Source organism: Lycium barbarum, chromosome 11 (assembly GCF_019175385.1).
Source record: "Lycium barbarum isolate Lr01 chromosome 11, ASM1917538v2, whole genome shotgun sequence".
NCBI classification, from domain to species: Eukaryota; Viridiplantae; Streptophyta; class Magnoliopsida; order Solanales; family Solanaceae; genus Lycium; species Lycium barbarum.
In genome coordinates, this window is record NC_083347.1 from 39,070,956 (window position 1) to 39,093,300 (window position 22,345).

General features: G+C 37.2%; 1 protein-coding gene and 1 non-coding gene across 8 annotated transcripts; one reads left to right on the forward strand and one right to left on the reverse strand.

Moving 5' to 3' along the window:
- The first annotated feature begins 801 nt into the window (after positions 1-801).
- LOC132620554 (small nucleolar RNA R71) lies at positions 802-907 on the forward strand. Its single transcript, XR_009574997.1, has one exon. It is a non-coding gene; the product is annotated as a small nucleolar RNA R71 (small nucleolar RNA).
- An 11,604-nt stretch (positions 908-12,511) lies between these two features.
- Positions 12,512-20,492, reverse strand: LOC132620489 (uncharacterized). 7 transcript variants are annotated; one of them, XM_060335168.1, is made up of 5 exons: positions 19,571-20,492; positions 18,749-18,799; positions 17,587-17,672; positions 15,633-17,069; positions 12,512-12,831 (listed from the first exon to the last, which is right to left on the reverse strand). In XM_060335168.1, the coding sequence occupies exons 4-5, from the start codon at positions 17,065-17,067 to the stop codon at positions 12,797-12,799; spliced, it is 1,470 nt and encodes a 489-aa protein (XP_060191151.1). In that variant the 5' UTR covers positions 17,068-17,069; positions 17,587-17,672; positions 18,749-18,799; positions 19,571-20,492; the 3' UTR covers positions 12,512-12,796. The 7 variants fall into 7 exon arrangements, with proteins under 7 accessions (XP_060191151.1, XP_060191152.1, XP_060191149.1 ...); XM_060335169.1 differs by having other exon boundaries at positions 17,587-17,959; XM_060335166.1 differs by having other exon boundaries at positions 17,587-18,799.
- Positions 20,493-22,345: the final 1,853 nt, after the last annotated feature.

A 22,345-nucleotide genomic window follows, 5' to 3' on the forward strand; every position in this document is an offset into this window, starting at 1 on the left:
GTGTCACTCGGAAGTCCTCCCTTTTTAAGAAGATGCTGCTCTTTAGAAATATCCCTTATCTGTGACTCAAGCTTCTGAATAGCCGCTGTACGGGAACTCGTTGTCTCTGTTAGCCCAGATAAAGTCCTCTCAGACTTAGACTGATTTACCAGAATCTTCTCAAGCATTGCTTCAACCTTCGAACTACCTTGCTCGGTTGACTGCCCTTTCGGTGGTATATAAGGATTGGAACTCTTGTTCCCAAAATTATTGTTGTTGTTGTAGCTCCCTTGGTTCGTACCACCATAATTATTATTGTAGTTCCCTGAGTTATTATTGTTATAAGTACCTTTACCTCGCTGAGGTCTCCATTGATTCTGATTCTGGTAACCACCTTGGTAGTTCTGTCTTTGATAACCCCCTTGAGAGTTATTCACATAGTTAGCATCTTCAACCTGCATAGGAGGTCCATTATGAAATGGACCCTCTTGAGTCTAGTACATTCCTTTTGGCATACCTGCATCATCCTCACAAACATTCACCTTCTTAATCTGGGTCTCATCAAACTTCTTTGTTAGCAAGGAAATATTTGTTGCAAGCTCAGCCAATGTTTGCTAGGTATGTAGATTCTCCTTTACCATATTCTGGATCATAGCACTACCGTAAGGCACAACATCAGCATTGTTTGAGTGCCAAGCCTGATTGTGAGTAGTCAGCCTATCAAGCAAGTTTGTCACTCGTCGGTAAGATTTATTGTTAGCAACTGATTGCGTCACTGGATACAGACCTCGGTAGAACTTCTCCATTAATATGTTCTCCGAAAAACCATGATTCGGAATCTTTTAAAAATACTCTTTGAATCTCTCCCAAGCTTCATATAACTGTTCCCCTAGTCACTGCTTAAATTCATAGATCTTTTCATGAATCTCAGCCGTCTTGCTAGGAGGGTACCATTTCTTGAGAAAGACTGCTGCCATCTCTGTCCATGTAGTAATAGAATTCCGGGGTAGCTTCTCGAACCATGCTCTTGCATCTCCAGCTAAAGAATATTGAATAACATCAGCCGAATAGCATCTTGTGGAATGTTGTTTTTGATGTGATTAGCACACACATCTATAAAATTCTGCAAATGACGTTGAGGGTCATTCTCGGTAAAGTTCCGAAAGTATCCCTCAAGCTTCAACAACTGGTATAGAGAGAGGAGTCAGCTTTTACGTTTGCAGCTCCACATCAAAGATGAAATACAACAGATGCATAGTCCTCCTCCGGAATAAGATCAGCGAAGACATATTTTCATCTGATTCATTCGCCTGATTATTCAATTGATTCCCCTGGTTAACAACATGTTGGTTTTGCTGATTCTGATTCATGTTCACCTGGTATACAAGGAATAGCAAATAAGGTGTGATGGAATAAGCAAAAGACTTCAATCAAAGCAAATACTATTTAGTAATTTCAAAACTGTATTCCCCGGCAACGGCGCCAAAATTTGATACGCTCAAATTACACTTTTAATTAGCGTAAAGCGGATGATATCAAATATAGTAACCCAACTAGGTTGGGGTCGAATCCCCCAGGGAATATGGTGTGAAAAAGTTACTAAACTTGTAGAATGCTTAATATAGGTCTAATGTCTTAATCCGATGATTTTTGTAAAAGTTTGGTTGTTTAGGACTAATGGCTAACTACTTTCTTTGGAATGTAAGTTAGGATAAAAGAAACCAAGGTTGTGTCCCCTTTAGATAGGGTGTATGATCATGGGTATTGATCTCGATATACTTCTAATGGATTGCTATATGAATGCACTGAACCTCTATGTGAATCTCTACTATTTCCCAATAAATAAAGATTATTTCTTTCTATGATTTTCCCAAATATAAGAAAGTGATATGAAGAGCGGTTAACAATGCCAAGTAAATTCTTCTTATTCCTGAGTGAATTTATTAAACAAAGTTTAAATTTTTGAGTTCTTGCTATGCGTTCTTACCAAACCCTAGTTATTTTCCCAAATAAACCCAGGTTTATGGTATTAGCTAATGTTTGCAACCACTAACTATATGATAAAAATGAAGAACACATAAATTCTAACAATCCATGATTCATATATCGCAAACAATCCCCAATCACATAACACCCATCATTGGGTTCACAACCCTAGGAAGGAAATTTAGCTACTCATAAAAGAAGAAGAACAATTAGAAATAATTGAGATCATAATGCTTACGAATTGATTGCTTGGAATTGAAGAGAAATTAATTGCAATTGTTTGTAATCCCCAAAAAACTTCCAAAACCTTGAGTATTTAGTGCTAAAGAAAGTAAAAGCTGAAATCTGGTGTATCTCTTTACAAGAAACCTAAATCAGGTATTTATAAGAGTTTAAGTCATGCAAAATATGATTGACAAAATTGCCCCCGACGGACCAATGTTCGGACCGTACAATTTATACGGTCCGTAGAATCAGTGAGCAGTTCTCCGTAAAATCTTCTTCAGTTGCCAGATATACGATCCACTTTTACGGACCGTAACTATTATACGGTCCGTATAACTTGTCGGTACAATCCTCTTCCCTTTGAGACTTCGCTGGAACCAATATACGGTGTAATTTACAAACCGTACATAATATATAGTCCGTACTTTTGCCTTGACTTCCTCTTCAGGTCTGAGGCCTTTCTGTTATGCATCTACGGCGGTTTTGACGGACCGTAAATATTATACGGTCTGTATGTTTCTCTGTATAATTCAGGCTTCAGTTATTTTTCTTTCTTTGAACGTCTTTTTACTCCATTTCCACGACTTGCTCCCACAATACGTTAAACATCTACAACATATCACAAACACATCAAAAAGACCAAGACTTGCTAAAAAACAAGTAAAACTTATAGCCAAAGAGCATCGAATGAGCCATAATTTCACGGCACAATAGGTAACCTGCACACTGTGCAATAGCTTGCAAACTACATAAGAGACATAAACTACACTAGGTAAGCTCGGTGTGACGAGATATGACTGAGAAAGCTTCTAGTGAGGGGAATCGATCCCAAATCTCTCACGTGGGAAATCAACTCGACCAAGATAATCTTAGCACAACTAATTGTATTGGTATGGGGTTTTGCACGCCAATTAAAAGAATCATCTGATAACATTACTCACAAAATATATTTGATTGAATTTTCCTTATCACTTCTTTACAGGAGCTGAGTAATGATTCCTTGGTTTAGTAATTTTAAAAATATATGCATTCTTGAATACTTAAAATTAAAAATATTTTGGATTAATTTTTTTTAAAATAGTAGTGTTATAAAATAAAGACTATAAAATAAATACACCAGAGAAAAATATATATATAAAGAGTGACTAATATATTATTAGACTTTGAACTGATGTACAAATGAATTGAATTGACTTCCTATTTATAGAGGAAAAGAAGCTACTGCGAGGCTTTTCAGGAAGCTGTTGTGAGGCTTTTCAAAAGTTGCTGGCAAGCTGCCTGCTTGAGCTACTTGCGAGCTGCCTACTTGATTGCAAGTCTGAGGAATCTGCTGCAAGGCTTTTTAGGAAGTTGCTGATAAGCTGCCTGCTTGAGCTACTTGCAAGCTACCTACTTGATTGCAAGTTTATCCAATTGCAAGCTTGTCCAGTTGACTGTGTATTTGAATGAACATCCACAATACCGTGTATTTATAATACCCCCCCCCCCCCCCTTGGATGTTCATTAATATATAATGTATCTCATTAAAACCTTACTAGAAAAAATTCAGTGGGAAAAATCCAAGTGAAGGAAAAATAATACACATTACAAGCTATCTCATTAAAAACCATACCAGGAAAACCTAATGGGATAAAACCTTGGTTAAGGGAAAAAGAGTACAGCGCGTATTTTACTCCCTCTAATGAAGACCACAATTCAAATGTCGAAGTCTTCGCATTCCAATCTTGAATACCATCTTCTCAAAAGTTGAAGTCGGCAAAGATTTAGTGAACAAGTTTGCAGGATTATCACTTGAACGAATTTGCTGCACATCAATATCATCATTCTTTTGGAGATCATGTGTGATGAATAACATTGCTGAAATGTGTTTATTTCTGTCTCCTTATATGAATCCTCCCTTTAATTGGGCTATGCATGCAACATTGCCTTCATATAAGATTGTGGATATTTTGGTATGACACTTCAGGCCACATCTTCCTCTAATGAGATGTATCACTTATCTCAACCACATACATTCTCCACTTGCTTCATGAATAGTTATTATCTCAGCATGATTTGAAGAAGTAGCAACAATGGACTACTTTGTAAATTGTCATGATATAGGAGTACCTCCGCATGTAAACAAATAGCCCATTTGAGATCGAGCTTTATGTGAATCAGATAAATAACCTGCATCTGCATAACCAACAAGATCTGCACTGCCTTTGTTAACATAAAACAGACCCATATCAATAGTACCTATTAGATATCGCAGTATATGCTTAATTCCATTTCAATGTCTCTATGTAGGAGAAGAACTATATCTTGCGAGCAAATTAACAGAATATGCTATATCAAGTCTTGTAGCGTTAGCAAGATACATAAGTGCACCAATGGCAGTAAGATATGGTACTTCAGGACCAAGAAGCTCTTCATCTTCTTCTTGAGGTCGGAATGGATCTTTACTCACTTTAAGTGAGCGAACAACCATTGGAGTACTTAAAGGATGCACATTATCCATGTAAAACTGTTTTAAAACTTTTTCAGTATAGGCAGATTGATGGATAAAAAGCCCGTCTGCTAAATGTTCAATTTGCAGACCAAGACAAATTTTTGTCTTTCCAAAATATTTAATCTCAAATTCTTTCTTTAAAAATTCAATTGCCTTTTGGAATTCCAAAAGATTTATGTCATCAACATAAACAACAAGTATAATAAATTCAGATGTTGTTTTCTTAATAAAAATACATGGACAAATGGCATTATTTATATAACTGTCATTTATCAAGTACTCACTGAGGCGATTATACCACATGCGCCCTAATTATTTTAAACCATATAATGACCTTGTAATATGATTGAATACATTTCTCAAGACTTTGAACCAAATGTTTCAGGCATTTTAAATCTTTCTTGGATTTTCATAAAAACTTCATTATCAAGTGTAAAGATAAGCTACTACGTCCGTAAGATGTATTTCAAGCTTTTCATGCACATCTAAAATGATGAGATATCGAAATATTATGGCATCCATAAAAGGTGATACTTTTCTTCATAGTCAACACCGGGTCTTTGAGAGAATCCTTGTGCAACAAGGCGTGCCTTGTATTTCACAATTTCATTTCTCATTTCTTTTTCGCACAAAGACCCATTTATGGCCAACTGATTTTACACCATCAGGTATTTGGACTATCGGTCCAAAAATCTCCAGTTTAGCAAGTGAGTTCAATTCAGATTGAACTGCCTCTTACCATTTTGGCCAATCACATCTTCGTCGAAATTCTTCAACAGATTTAGGTTCCTAATCCTTACCGTCTATCATAATGTTCAGTGTAATATTACATGTAAATACTAATTGTGATGGCGTGTATTTATTAGAAGGAGTCAGTATGAGACGAATAAGCGATACTGCATGTAAGATAACATGACCCTAGATAGCAGAGGCGGATCCAGGATTTGAAGGTTCGGGGTGCCGTCTTTGAATCCAAATAAAGAAAATTCTTGATCGGTTTGATCGACGTAGAACTTCGAATCAGATTATTCGCCTTTTCAATTTATATTAGACAAATTGATTGAACGGAAAAATATATAACTATGATAACTCAGTATAATAGAGATTTTGTTCCTATGGGAGAGAGAAGATTTTTGGACTAGAAAACTTATGATAATTTAACTTTATATATTTTAGCAAATACTCTCTCTGTCTCTCTCTACATATATATATATAAATAAAGTCAATATTAAGTAAACAAAGATAATAATACTAATAACTAAAAGCAAGTTAAGAGGAGGAACTAAGGAAAAGAATAGAAAGGAAAGAGATAAAAAGCATCTTTATCAAGCGTGTGTATTTGACTTAGGTGCAACAAGCTAAAAAGTAACAAAAGTGCCTTGCCTTGAATGAGGCTCGAACCCTCATCTCCTGGGAGGCAACTCCCGCTCCTTGCCACTGGCACTATCTCACCACTTATTATTCAGGGTGCCAATATAATTATTGATATAATTTCATATGGATATATACATATACACATAGCGGTTTCACCGAAGCTTGCGGGTGGCGTGGCACTCCCCCGGCCCTTAGTAGATCCGCCCCTGCTAGATAGTAGTGGGCAACTATGTTTCCATAAGTAATGGTCTTGCTGTCAATTGCAGGCACTTCATAAATGACTCAGGAAGGCCATTTTGAGTATGAACATGAGCCACGGGATGTTCAAATTTTATCCCAACTGATAAACAATAATAATCAAAAGCTTGGAATGTAAATTCTCTAGCATTATCGAGGCGTATAGCCTTAATAGGATAATTTGGGAGCTATCTGCTTGATTGCAAGTTTATCCAATTGCTAGCTTACCTAGTTGACTGTGTATTTGAATGAACATCCACAATACGCTGTACTTATAACAGATAGGTAAAAAGGACCGAAGGGAGAACACATAATACTCCTCATGATACTACACTTATAATGACACTCTTAATTCTTGAACAATATCTAATCGTTGTCTAGAAAAAATATATGCATTCTTGAATTCTTAAAATGAAAAATATTTTGGATTAAATTCTTTTTACTAAAGTGATAGGTAAAAATGACCGAACGGAGTACACATAATACTCCTCATGATACTACACTTAAATACATATAATAACACTCTTAATTCTTGAACAATATATAATCGTTGTCCATTAAATTTGAATAGGTGAAATTTACTTCCATCCGACGACCATAAATGCAAAACATGTATTTTTTTTTATATAAATATTAATTATTTAATCATATTTAAATATTCGGTGCCGGCTCTTGGGTGAAGCAAGTAAGGCAAGGGCTTTATGCTTCAAAATTTTTAGGGCCCCATTTTTCACTAATAGTAGATCTGTGTTTTAATAAAAATTTCAAAATATATTTGATTTTCAATTTACAGGTAAATAAATTAAGATCACTAGGTGACGAGAATATGAAAAAGCCATTGCTTAACGACGAAAATTCCTCAAAACATAGTGCTACTTAGCTATTGATAGTTTAGAATAATTTTTCAAACTAAAAGTGTTAAGGAAAAGATAATATTTTAGTCGATATACTCAATAAGATAAAAAAAAAAAAAAAAAAGACTTGATTATGTTTCAAATACATTTGTTGCTTACGGAATAATATTAATAATTCTTGTAAGAGCTGCATATTTAGAAAGAAATTTTCAAAATTAAAATTGATAAAATCTTATCTAAGAATAACGATGTCTCAAAGGAGATTAACCGCATGTTTGGCCAAACTTCTAAAATCTGCTTATTTTGAAAAATGTTTTTTTTTTTTTTGTTAGAAGTGCTTTTCGAAAAAAAGTATTTCTGAAGAATATCAAATTTGCATTTGGGCGTCAATGTAAAAAGCATTTTTGCCAATATTATCACAAAGATTTCAAAAGTACTTCTGGGAAAAATCTACTTTTCAGTTTCTGAAAAACAATTTATATTTCTACTACTAAAACACTTATTTTTTTCTTAAAAGCTTAGCTAAACATCTCAACTCTCTAAATAATCACTCTTCACTTTCCATAAGCTTGACCAAACAGACTATAAATGGACGATTTATACATATCATCAATTGAAAAGGAATTATTAAAAAACGTCAGTTATAAAAAAGATATTAAGAAAATAAATTTCAAACAACAATATATATAAATTTTTATTTTAAATATTTAAGATCAGGGGCGCCTTAACAAAATTGTTTCCCTAAAGCAAAATTTATGAAGAAGCCTTAATATTTTTTTTAAATGTCTTAAACGTATATTTTTATATAAGGTCTATTTGGTTTAGTGTTTTTAGATGTGAGTTCTTAATAAATTTTTAACAATTGATGATACAACTAATCAATCGTATGACTAAAATTTTCTCTTCTTATTTTTTATAAAAACCTTGTAACTTTCACCTTAAAAATATTATCTCTCCGTCACCATTTATGTATCTTAGTTACTAGAGAGTCAAAACATATTTTCTTTGATTATGAATTTTTCAAATATTTTTTTAAATATATTGAATAGTTAACTATTGTGTACTTATAATACGTTTTATATAATTTTTAAATATGAAGATTTTATTTCCAAAAAAATTGAAGATTTATATCAGAATTCACATTGAACATTAATTAGTTGGATCCTCATATTCCGAATCAAGCCATATAAATGAAATTATGGAGAGTAAATAAGTTTTGAAGAAAATTAGCCCTAGAACTTAATTTTTACGTTTAAGAGAAATAATTAATAGTTGGTAACACAAATGACATAACTTTTGCATCTTAACATAAATAGCAAAATTTATATCACTTTTAGCATATGCATACAAATTTGTACCGCAATTTACTTAAATAAATACTTTAAATGAGGTCCTAAAACATAGGGACTTGTATTTATACCTTTTTTATGTTCCAAATTTCTCTATCCTATAATTGATATCAATTCCCTTATTAACGTTACTAGTGGTGCTTTCCCGTGCTAAGCACGGGCCCAATGATCTAACCGTAAAACAAAATTTTTATGGATCATATACATTCTTAATTTTTAATTTATGCGAATCTATTTTAAAAAAAATTAACTTAAACCGTTTCTCTTGCCTGTAATAAGAAACTTTTATAGCCGTTCAAGTTATAAAGTATTTAAAATTACAAGTTCAAAAGTTATATGACTATACAAATGTTATTGTGTTGATTCCTCTCTATTATATTTATCTCCAATTTCTCAAGTGCATGCTTGGATGATTAATACTTGTCTGTTTTAAATTTTAAAGGCTTATATTAAATTGACATAAACAAACATTCTAACCATAGTTAAGGATTTATCTTAAAAAATTACTCTTCAGGATAACCATAACTTAAAAAAAAAATAGGAATACATTAATATCATTATTTTCAATTATAATTTTTGACATCTAGATATAAAATTTCTTAATGAAATGAGATCTTGTACGTTAATATTAATTATACATTTTTTTCCTATTAATCATAAAGACGACATTATCTCCCAAATTTCTTTTGGCAATTTACCTCTGTAAATTAAAATCATAATATAGTATTACTTATTTGAAGGTTTCTTACTAATTTTATAAGCTTAATTTATCGAAAAGTCCATGTGGTTTATGAGCAAAAGAAACAAAAGGATGGTTTTAGATGTCAATAGAGAATTTATTTTATAAACAATTTGATAGTGGGATAAAATCATCTGCCCATTCAACCAAAGTTGAATGATGCTCCTTACGTGTTACATGCTTGCACGATATAAGAATATTAATCAGAAGGTTAGTTAAAAAGAGGCAGAGAAGATGATAAAGTCGGGAAAGTAATAAAAAATAATATAAACTGAAAGTACAATAAAACGGAAATAATGCCGTTAATGGTTGCCAAGATTTGTGGGAGTTGAGATTTTCTTACCAAAGTTAGCAAGTACTTCGTAAGATAAGTCCTCAAATATGGTTAGAATGTTGTCTAAGTCAGCTTAATCTAACCCTTTGAAGTTTAAAACAGACAAGTGTTACTCATCTAAGCATGCACTTTAGGAAATGGAGAGAAAATGTATTGAAAAGCAGCTAAATTTAAATGTTATGATATGTTTAAGATCACAATTTTTTAAAAAAAATATTTCTTTCTTAGACACTGCACATCTGCACCTATTCTTTAGAGGAGTATCTAGAGGATAATCTTTCAAAATTTTCTTGTTGCTCAATTTGACCTTCTCCAAACGCATGAATTGTGATACATACCACTATCTCTAAACTAAAATCAATTATTGGTTAATCTATTATTTGGCAAATGTATTATGAAATCGATGAAGTTAAGTTATTAACTAAAGATAACAATTAAAATAGATGAGATTATATCATGATATTGCCACACGATGTCCGCAATTGTTCTTCCAAATTAAATCATGCATATATATTCAAAATTTTAAAAAAGTTTGAATTAATTATCTTACTTTAAACTTTTTTTCTTTTCTTTTCCAAAATAGCATACAAGAAACATCAAAATATTACACGTTATACACAGTGTTGTATTACAAATTTAATAAAGTTATAGATGAATAAACATAACATAGAATTTAAAACAAAAAAGTTTAAACTTTTGATAATCCAAAGAAATGTTTGCAGATGTCCTAAAAATGATATACTCCTATTAGAAATCGAAGAAACAATTTTTCCGTACTTTAAGACCGCCTATTTTCTCGGAAAATGCATTTTAAGGAATGACTTTTCCCCATTTTCTTAGTCAAGCTGGAAGAATTATTATAAATTTTCTAAAAAATATTACTTTATGATTCTCGAAACATTTTAAATATAGAAATCACAACTCTTATTTATTTCATGTAGTCTCTAAACACGAGTTCAACTGTTATCTATGCTTTCTTCTCTGGACTATAGCAATATTATACTTTCGTTAAAGCTATTTCTTAAATATAGATATGTGTACGTAGAGGAAATTCAGGATTTAAAGTGTATGTATCCCTATTAATCTTAAGTTAATCTGTAATAATAACTGACTTCTCAATCAAATACTTATAACTACTTATTAAATTTTTGAATACATACATATATACAAGATATGGATAGAGGCTATTGGATTTCAGTAAATTCGTAATGAGCAGATGAAAAGTAAGAGATGCAGCAAACTTCTGAAGGCGCAAAAATGGTTTTACACTTTTAAAATTGTAATTCTAAAATTATTCATTATGAAAATTATGTTATATTTAGAGCAAGGATGCTTTATGAACAAAATTCAAGGCATGTTGGGCCTCTGCAACCAAACACCTAAAAAGAAAGAATGATGTGGAAAATTTCCAAGTGTCAGTCCTTCTGATTGCACGTCAGCACCTATAATGGAGTACTGTGTAAAGGATAAATATTAACTCTAACTAGGATAGAGTATCACAACTAGAAGTATTGTACATGTATACCTCTTGTAGCCTTTCTCTATGTGTATTCTAGTAATTTTAGAAGACTTGGCTCCCCAGGGAACCTCTTGTATAAATATTGGCTGCTATCTTCAGAGATAATAAGAGAAGAAAAACTTCTTTCATGGTATCGGAGCCCTAGTGGTTTAAGCAACCCTCCAACTACGGTTTTTTTTTTAAAAAAAAAAGGGACTGAAGCAGCCCTTGAAATCCAGCAATGGGAGACGCCACTCCTTCCTTAGGCACGCCAAACACTGGTTCAACCACCCAAACAACAGCCTACTCCTCAACACCTAACCTTGCTCATCAATTGCTCGTGAAGCTTACGTCGTCGAACTTCTTGCTATGGAAGACACAGTTTCTTCCAATGGTTTGTGGTTGTGGTCTCAATCATCATATTGATGATAGTGAACCTGTCCCAGATCAGTTTATAGGTGATAAGCAGTTGAACCCCGCTTACAAAGCTTGGGTACGTGAAGACCAACTTGTTTTAAGTTGGATTGTCGCTTCAGTATCCGAGAGTGTGCTACCACAGTTAGTTGGCGCTGAAACAGCCCGTGCAGCATGGAAAAAACTAGTTGCAGCCTATGCATCCGGATCCAAACCACAGATCCGTGAGCTCAAAGCACAACTACACACTCTGAGTCGTGACAATGCGAGCATTGAGACTTATGTCCAAAAGGCAAAAGGGATAGCAAATAAGTTGGCTGCTTTGCAGCATCAGGTCAGTAATGAAGATCTTGTTGAATTTGTTCTTGCAGGTCTAGGCCCTGCCTATTGTCCATTCACCAGAGCACTTGAGGCACGCCACGAAGATGTCACCTTTGATGATTTATATGGCATGTTGTTATACGAAGAAAGGCAACTAAAAAGGGATGAAGCTCTTAATGTGATTTCTCCTTCAGCTCAATATACTCAAAGCTCTATTCCCACCACACGTGGTCGTGGTAGGGGTAGAAGTGGTCGAGGTCGTGGTCGTTCTTCTAATCAAGGATTTACACAATCTTCTCAGAACCGCAACTATCAGGGCTTTACTCCGTCATCTCAATCTGGGGTACAATCTTCATACTCTGATATGTCTGGGATTGTTTGTCATAATTGTGAAGGAAAGGGTCATATTGCACGTGTTTGCCCATCACCCAAAATCAGCAGTGGTAATAGGGTCTCTGGCCGACCCTCCTCAAATTTAGCTAGCACCTCACCTCAACCTACACAAAACTGGTTAATGGATAGTGGCACCACACATCATCTTACAGCCGATCTTGACAATCTCGCCATCCATTCTGAATACCAAGGTCCGGAGGAAGTAACTTTAGGTAATGGTTCCAAGCTCCCTATATCTTGTCACGACCCAACCCCGTAGGCCGCGACTAGTGTCCGTGCTGGACACCCAAACGTACCCAATAACCCAAACCAACATATTATCAAAATATATTAATATAAAGGTTAGTTGGCGCTACTAAATATCACAGATGAACAGATTTTGCACGTAGAGGCCGATAAGGCCATCACCGATCATAACAACCCAAAACATATACAGAACCCACACAAGTATGTCTACAGACCTCTACAGAACATAACAGAATCATAAGATGGGACAGGGCCCCGTCGTACCCCTGAATAGCGTACATATATACAATAGCAGAAGATTGTACCAAAATATAGGCTCCGGATAAAGGAGCGCTCCAAAATAGCAGAATAAGATCCTAAGCGGACGGATCAGCAAACCTGTCGTCGGTACCTGCGCGGCATGAAAACGCAGCCCCCGAAGAAAGGGGGTCAGTACGAAATATGTACTGAATATGCAAAGCCTGAATTACAGAAACAAAATCATAACTGGTACAGAACGTACAGAAAGTAAATAGAAAACCCAAAGTATCAGATACATATTTTCAAAACATGCAGAGTGTGTACAGAAACATATGTCACATCAAATCCGGCCCCTGCCAAGGGACTCGGCAGACAGAACGTGGCCACCCTCCCGACGCTGGTGCCACAACACAGAAGAATCAGAACAGGGGCATAACCCTGTAACATAATATGTCATATCAGATGGCCATAGCAAATCATATCAGAACAAGCGTACATGGCACAGCATACTCCACAAACCCATGTACGCGTATACCTGCCCCCTCACATCGAGGCACGGCGAACAATGCAAAGGATCACGCTTGACAACATATCCTGGCCCGGGCTCAGTGGGGGAAACATTGAGGCATCCACGAACGGAGTAGTGAGAAACTAAATGCACTAAAAATACCATATATATATTTCCAGAGACTCAATGAGGCATATCGAATGTCAAATCAAATCAATGAAATCGGACGGAAACATAGTAAGTAAATTTAGATGTTATAACGGGTTACGGAGGCATAATCTATCCGAGATCGTTTTCAAGATTCAAAACAATTTATAAGACTTAATGAAATATTTAAAATAGTTTTTATTTAGTAGATAAAGGAGTAGTTAGAGTATCTCTAACGAAAACGCTCGAAGACAAGTCATAGACACATAAAGGGTAAAATTGGAAATAATGGGTCCACCTCGGGACCAATGAAGCGGTGGGCTCAAATTACGTATTTTTAAGCTTATGGGGTCACCTACAAAGGTTCTAGGACATTCCATAACTTCGTAAGCAATTTGGGAAAAATTTTCATAATTGTTCATCAAAGCATACTTAAGGAATTCAATTCTATTGAATGAAAAAGCGACGATTTCAAACGCGGATTCCGATGGACAGAATATTCCCCGAGGCGTAAATCCAAGCCTAGTACATCTAGGACATGCCAAGAGAAGAATCGGGATAGCTTTACATACCTTATATGCTCTTTACGCCTTTCCAAATTCAATTCCCGTTTCGCCCAAAATCTGCAATTGGTCACATTTACCAATTCTCAATTTCCAATCTTTAAGTATTCAATCTTTATTCATAATTGCCTACAGAAATTTGGGCAGCATCTCCCCTATACATATAGCATCCCCGAGAATTTAACTCGGCCAAAACAATCAACAACAACCCAACAACAACATCAACAACAACAACAATCACTATAAACACAATATAACTTAACTAGCTATCTTTCCAACATAATGTCATAACCTTCATTTCAACTTCAATTTCCAAACTAATCTCAATGGTTTCACATTCATCATTAATCTAGATCATCACAATATAATTTGGAAATATTGCATATCATTTCTACGAAATATTCACAAGATATACAAAATATACAAACTTTCCACCAAAACATAATTCACCCAAAACTTCAAATCTTCAACCTACATATTCATAACATATTTCCATCTTCCAATTTCATCAACCATAATCATAATTCACATCTTAACAACTTCATTTCCATAATATCACAAAATCATTCTAAAGTGACATAATCTTCTACATTCCAACTTCAACCAAAATTCATTCAACTTTCATTCCCAATATAATTTTCACCATAACCACAACTAGAATACAACATAAAATTCAACTCATATATGTATACAACATATATACACTCATGGCTACATATATATATACATACCCACTTTGCAAACTTCCTTATTTCCATAATTTCTACTCATTTCCACATACCACAACATAAACAAACCTTCATAACATAAGAAAAAGGAATTGATTCTTACCTTTTTCTACAACTCCTTCACTTGAACAAGTTGTCAACTTGAAGAAATAAGTGCTCCTTCTTCCAAAACAATTACACCAAGTTGTAAAGGACCCTTAAATTAGTAGGAATACCACAAGAAAATAATTTTTGGAGGAAGATTTGGAGGGGTGAATTTTCTATGGCCAAACCCGAAATGGCCCTTTTTTTTGCTCTTGTTTTGTTTGTTCTTTCTCCTTCTAAGTTTCTTGAATCATCTAAGGGATAATGATCCCTTTATAATTAATTTGCCACATGGAAATTAATTAATTTGGTGGGCTTGGACCAGGTATGGCCGGCCACCCTCTCACCTTGGGCCTAAATTTTTCTTTTCATTTTTTTGGGCCAACTCGGTTGGTCCCGAGTTGGGCCTAGCCCACTGACCTTTCGACCTTAAAACGTCCATATCTCCTTGTACCGACGCCACCTGGGAACCCACGACCTATGGTTGGAAAGATAATTCAATTATCTACAACTTCTAATTCTTGGTATTTTTCCAAATTCCAAACATATAATACCGTTTTTTGCCCCCCAAAGTCAGGTCACCCGAAAACGTTTTCTTAAAAATATTCGTTTGGAGGACTTCCACTTTGATTTGGCCCAAGGGTCCTTCTTGAGTTGTGTTTAACTTCACATATGTGATTCATATAATTTGTCACATGTCCCAAAAAAAAAAAAAAATCTTGACGTGTGGGCCCCACCTCAGCTTACAAATAATCCGACGTTCAAAAATACGGGATGTAACATCCTCCCCCCCTTTAGAACATTCGTCCTCGAATGTTAAATTAATCTTATAGGGTCTTGTAAGCATTTTGGGGAAAATATATCACAAAGTAGAGGCTAGATCTGTCAATACACTTATATTTCGAAAAAGACATTAGTATACCTGTATCCGCGTTTGGTAGCGCCTCCGGGTCCTGTCGACTAGTCAAGGCATAGATGCGGTTCGAAGGACCGCTTGAACTGGGAGCCCCGCCACTACCTCTGCCGCGGCCTGCTGATGTCGACGTACCCTGCCCCGCAGGGCGCATGGCTATCGAAGGAGACGATGACCCAGCGACTGATCCGGTAGGCTGCGCTGCACCTCCCAAATTACCCTTATACGGACACTCTCTCACAGTATGGCCCTGACGGCCACAAGAATAACAAGCACCTGTAGCACGGTAGCACTCTCCAGGGTGGTATCTCCCACAATAAGAACACTGAGGCCTGGGTGGCCTCGTCTGACCGGAACTCCTGTCTACCCGCGAACCTGAAACCCCGGAGCTCTGGCCTGCTCCTAAATACCCTGGGCTATCAAATCTCCTGCCTGAGAACTGCGGAGGTGTGCTCTGTGCCGGCTGGGAAGAATGCCTGCTAGACTGCTGCTGCTGCTGAGGCTGCCCACTCCGAAATTCCTCAAAATACCTAGATGATCTGGCCCTCTTGGGCTGTCTCCGATCCTGACTCCTATCGGGCTGATGACCCCTGTGCCGGTCCTCCATGCCCTGAGCGTGCGCCTGAATCCGGGCAATATCCATATCGGGCTGAGCGGCCAATACCAAGCAACTGTCGACAAAATAACGGTCCAGCCCCATAATATACCTGTGCATCCTGTCAGCCATAGTAGCTACCACAGCAGGTGCATATCGGGCCAATGAGTCGAACTCCATACTGTACTCTCGAACACTGCAGCCCCTCTGTCTCAGCAATAAGAATCTGTCAGCCCTGGCCCGCCGTAACTCCGGAGGCAGAAAATGGCTAAGAAAAGCCTCAGAAAACTCATCCCAGACTGCTGGGGGAGCACCAACGCCTCTGGCTAACTCCCAAGACTCGTACCAATTTGCTGCTACATCATACAACCGGTACGAAGCCAACTCGACTGACTCTGTCACAGATGCCTTAATCAAATGTAACGTGCGCCGCATCTTCCTGATAAACTCCTCAGGATCCTCCTCGGGCTTTGTCCCGAAGAACTCTGGAGGATTACAGGTCAGGAACTCACGAGCTCTCGAACTGTCACGTCTGTCTGCACGACCATCCCCAAGTCCGTGCCTATGAACCTGCCCTGCTACCAGTCTGGTCAACAACTGGACCGCATCTCTCATAGCCCGATCCTCAGCCCCTGGCTGTGGAGCTGGAGGCTCAGGTACTGGAACCTCTGGAGCTACTGGTGGAGCTGCCCCAGACTCCTCTGATGATGAAGACGTAGCAGAGTCTGCTGGCCGGGACGCAATATCACGCATCATCTGAGCAAGGGTCCGAGTACCCTTCTGAGCCCGGCTGGTCTCTCCTACCACGCCCTTCTTCTTCTGGGCAGCCGTCGCCTTTTTCGGAGGCATCACTGAAAGAAAAACAACAACGGATCAGGACAGAATCATCCTAATAGCACAGTTCTATCGCACGATCTAAGATTTCAAAAAAAGAAACACCCTAAATGTCCTGTAGCTTCCTGTTTATAGGTGTGGTGCACAACACACCGATAAACAAGACTCTACTAGACACGGTCTGTAGACGTTCCGAGGACGAACCGCTTTGATACCACTTTTGTCACGACCCAACCCCGTAGGCCGCGACTAGTGTCCGTGCTGGACACCCAAACGTACCCAATAACCCAAACCAACATATTATCAAAATATATTAATATAAAGGTTAGTTGGCGCTACTAAATATCACAGATGAACAGATTTTGCACGTAGAGGCCGATAAGGCCATCACCGATCATAACAACCCAAAACATATACAGAACCCACACAAGTATGTCTACAGACCTCTACAGAACATAACAGAATCATAAGATGGGACAGGGCCCCGTCGTACCCCTGAATAGCGTACATATATACAATAGCAGAAGATTGTACCAAAATATAGGCTCCGGATAAAGGAGCGCTCCAAAATAGCAGAATAAGATCCTAAGCGGACGGATCAGCAAACCTGTCGTCGGTACCTGCGCGGCATGAAAACGCAGCCCCCGAAGAAAGGGGGTCAGTACGAAATATGTACTGAATATGCAAAGCCTGAATTACAGAAACAAAATCATAACTGGTACAGAACGTACAGAAAGTAAATAGAAAACCCAAAGTATCAGATACATATTTTCAAAACATGCAGAGTGTGTACAGAAACATATGTCACATCAAATCCGGCCCCTGCCAAGGGACTCGGCAGACAGAACGTGGCCACCCTCCCGACGCTGGTGCCACAACACAGAAGAATCAGAACAGGGGCATAACCCTGTAACATAATATGTCATATCAGATGGCCATAGCAAATCATATCAGAACAAGCGTACATGGCACAGCATACTCCACAAACCCATGTACGCGTATACCTGCCCCCTCACATCGAGGCACGGCGAACAATGCAAAGGATCACGCTTGACAACATATCCTGGCCCGGGCTCAGTGGGGGAAACATTGAGGCATCCACGAACGGAGTAGTGAGAAACTAAATGCACTAAAAATACCATATATATATTTCCAGAGACTCAATGAGGCATATCGAATGTCAAATCAAATCAATGAAATCGGACGGAAACATAGTAAGTAAATTTAGATGTTATAACGGGTTACGGAGGCATAATCTATCCGAGATCGTTTTCAAGATTCAAAACAATTTATAAGACTTAATGAAATATTTAAAATAGTTTTTATTTAGTAGATAAAGGAGTAGTTAGAGTATCTCTAACGAAAACGCTCGAAGACAAGTCATAGACACATAAAGGGTAAAATTGGAAATAATGGGTCCACCTCGGGACCAATGAAGCGGTGGGCTCAAATTACGTATTTTTAAGCTTATGGGGTCACCTACAAAGGTTCTAGGACATTCCATAACTTCGTAAGCAATTTGGGAAAAATTTTCATAATTGTTCATCAAAGCATACTTAAGGAATTCAATTCTATTGAATGAAAAAGCGACGATTTCAAACGCGGATTCCGATGGACAGAATATTCCCCGAGGCGTAAATCCAAGCCTAGTACATCTAGGACATGCCAAGAGAAGAATCGGGATAGCTTTACATACCTTATATGCTCTTTACGCCTTTCCAAATTCAATTCCCGTTTCGCCCAAAATCTGCAATTGGTCACATTTACCAATTCTCAATTTCCAATCTTTAAGTATTCAATCTTTATTCATAATTGCCTACAGAAATTTGGGCAGCATCTCCCCTATACATATAGCATCCCCGAGAATTTAACTCGGCCAAAACAATCAACAACAACCCAACAACAACATCAACAACAACAACAATCACTATAAACACAATATAACTTAACTAGCTATCTTTCCAACATAATGTCATAACCTTCATTTCAACTTCAATTTCCAAACTAATCTCAATGGTTTCACATTCATCATTAATCTAGATCATCACAATATAATTTGGAAATATTGCATATCATTTCTACGAAATATTCACAAGATATACAAAATATACAAACTTTCCACCAAAACATAATTCACCCAAAACTTCAAATCTTCAACCTACATATTCATAACATATTTCCATCTTCCAATTTCATCAACCATAATCATAATTCACATCTTAACAACTTCATTTCCATAATATCACAAAATCATTCTAAAGTGACATAATCTTCTACATTCCAACTTCAACCAAAATTCATTCAACTTTCATTCCCAATATAATTTTCACCATAACCACAACTAGAATACAACATAAAATTCAACTCATATATGTATACAACATATATACACTCATGGCTACATATATATATACATACCCACTTTGCAAACTTCCTTATTTCCATAATTTCTACTCATTTCCACATACCACAACATAAACAAACCTTCATAACATAAGAAAAAGGAATTGATTCTTACCTTTTTCTACAACTCCTTCACTTGAACAAGTTGTCAACTTGAAGAAATAAGTGCTCCTTCTTCCAAAACAATTACACCAAGTTGTAAAGGACCCTTAAATTAGTAGGAATACCACAAGAAAATAATTTTTGGAGGAAGATTTGGAGGGGTGAATTTTCTATGGCCAAACCCGAAATGGCCCTTTTTTTTGCTCTTGTTTTGTTTGTTCTTTCTCCTTCTAAGTTTCTTGAATCATCTAAGGGATAATGATCCCTTTATAATTAATTTGCCACATGGAAATTAATTAATTTGGTGGGCTTGGACCAGGTATGGCCGGCCACCCTCTCACCTTGGGCCTAAATTTTTCTTTTCATTTTTTTGGGCCAACTCGGTTGGTCCCGAGTTGGGCCTAGCCCACTGACCTTTCGACCTTAAAACGTCCATATCTCCTTGTACCGACGCCACCTGGGAACCCACGACCTATGGTTGGAAAGATAATTCAATTATCTACAACTTCTAATTCTTGGTATTTTTCCAAATTCCAAACATATAATACCGTTTTTTGCCCCCCAAAGTCAGGTCACCCGAAAACGTTTTCTTAAAAATATTCGTTTGGAGGACTTCCACTTTGATTTGGCCCAAGGGTCCTTCTTGAGTTGTGTTTAACTTCACATATGTGATTCATATAATTTGTCACATGTCCCAAAAAAAAAAAAAAAAACTTGACGTGTGGGCCCCACCTCAGCTTACAAATAATCCGACGTTCAAAAATACGGGATGTAACATATCTCACATAGGTCAAGGCTCACTTTCTGTTTATGATCAAAAGTTTTCTCTACATAACATTTTACATGTTCCTACTGCCACTCAGAATTTAATATCTATCAGTTCCTTTGCTAAATCTAATCAAGTTTCGGTTGAATGTTTTCCTGACTATTTTTTGATAAAGGATTTGGCAACGAGGGAAGTTCGTCACAAAGGGCCGACAATTGACGGCCTGTACCCTCTTCCAGTGTTGAAATCACCATCGTCCCCTGCTTCATATGCTGCATCACTTGGTGTTTGGCATGCACGACTAGCCCATGCATCCTATCCTACAGTTCGTAAAGCTTTGCCATCAAGCGTTTTTTTATCGTCCCCTAATTTATCTCCTAAATTGTGCTCGACATGTGCTGTTAGTAAGAGTCACAAAGTCCCTTTTAGTGAGTCTAGCTTTAGGGCCACAGGGCCTCTAGATTTAATTTGTTCAGATGTTTGGGGTCCTGCCCCAGTTGTTTCTAATGATGGATATCGTTATTATGTTATCTTCTTTGATCATTATAGCAAGTATACTTGGATTTACTTTCTTCAATTTAAATCTGAAGTTTTATCTATATTTATTCAATTTCGTACAATTGTGGAAAAGTTTTTTGGCCGCCCAATAAAATGTTTTCAAGCAGACTGGGGGGGGGGGTGAATTTCAAGCATTAACTAGTTATTTGAGAGAAAATGGCATTGTTCAACGCTCCTCATGCCCTCATACTCCTGAACAAAACGGTTGTGCCGAAAGGAAACATAGACATATAGTTGAAACCGGTCGTGCCTTGTTGAACTATGCTAATGTTCCTTTAAAATTCTGGACTAATGCTTTTGACACTGCTGTATACACAATCAATAGATTGCCAACTCCACAATTGAATAATTCCTCTCCTTTTAGTATTTTATTTAACACTGATCCAGATTATTCCCGTTTGCGTATTTTTGGATGCCTTTGTTTTCCCTGGCTTCGTCCTTACACGAAGGACAAGTTATCTCCTCGCTCTAAACATTGTGTTTTTCTCGGTTACAGCAAGATTCATAAGGGTTATAAGTGTTTTGATCCTCTCACGTCTAAACTTTATGTCTCGTCATGTTGTTTTTGATGAAAGTACTTTTCCTTTTGCTGTACGAGATGACGTGGTGCCCAATACTTTGGCCAGTTCTGATACCACACCTCTTACCGTCCAGTTGCCAATGCCACATGCTGTTGTAACATCTCCTCATTCTAATGTACACACAGATGGGTGTCAAAATGATTGTTTGCAGCCATCACCTTCGTCCCCCAACCAGCCAGCTTCTGGCAATGCATCTAATCCACCGGACCCTGCTAGCTCTCTGCAAGAGTCTATTCCCATATGTGGTCAGCCTACTACAGATGGTCTGCGTGATGACCTCGTACGTTGTGACTCCATGCCTACTCAGCCTCCAGTTAATTCTTCTCTGCATGATACAATTATAAAGCCCCACAAAATGGTGACTCGAGCACAAACAGGCTCTTTAAAACCGAAACAGCCTTTCTCACTTTCAGCAGTGACATTGCCTTCATTAGAACCGACTTGCTATTCGCAAGCTGCAAAAGACAGGAATTGGCGCCAAGCTATGCTTGATGAATACAATGCCCTCATACAAAATGGAACTTGGCAGCTAGTTCCACCCTCCTCGTCCCATAATGTGATTAGATGCAAGTAGGTCTTCAAAACTAAGATGAAGCCGGATGGATCAGTAGAACGGTATAAGGCGAGACTTGTCGCCAAGGGTTATCATCAACGACCAGGCATTGATTATATTGATACATTCAGCCCGGTAGTTAAACCTGCCACTATTCGACTGCTTTTGTCACTGGCTGTTTCTTGTCGTTGGCATATTACTCAATTGGACATTTCAAATGCCTTTCTTCACGGACATCTGGACGAAGTTGTCTATATGTCCCAACCTCCGGGATTTGTTGATCCTTATCGACCAGATCATGTGTGCTTACTCAAACGGTCGCTTTATGGC

Excerpts from the sequence above, each read along its gene's own strand:
- LOC132620489 (XM_060335168.1), bottom strand. The coding sequence starts at position 17,067 with ATGCCTCCGAAAAAGGCGACGGCTGCCCAGAAGAAGAAGGGCGTGGTA. Across the intron at positions 12,832-15,632 it reads GCTACCAAACGCGGATACAG|GTACCGACGACAGGTTTGCT; the intron begins GTATACTAATGT and ends CATGCCGCGCAG.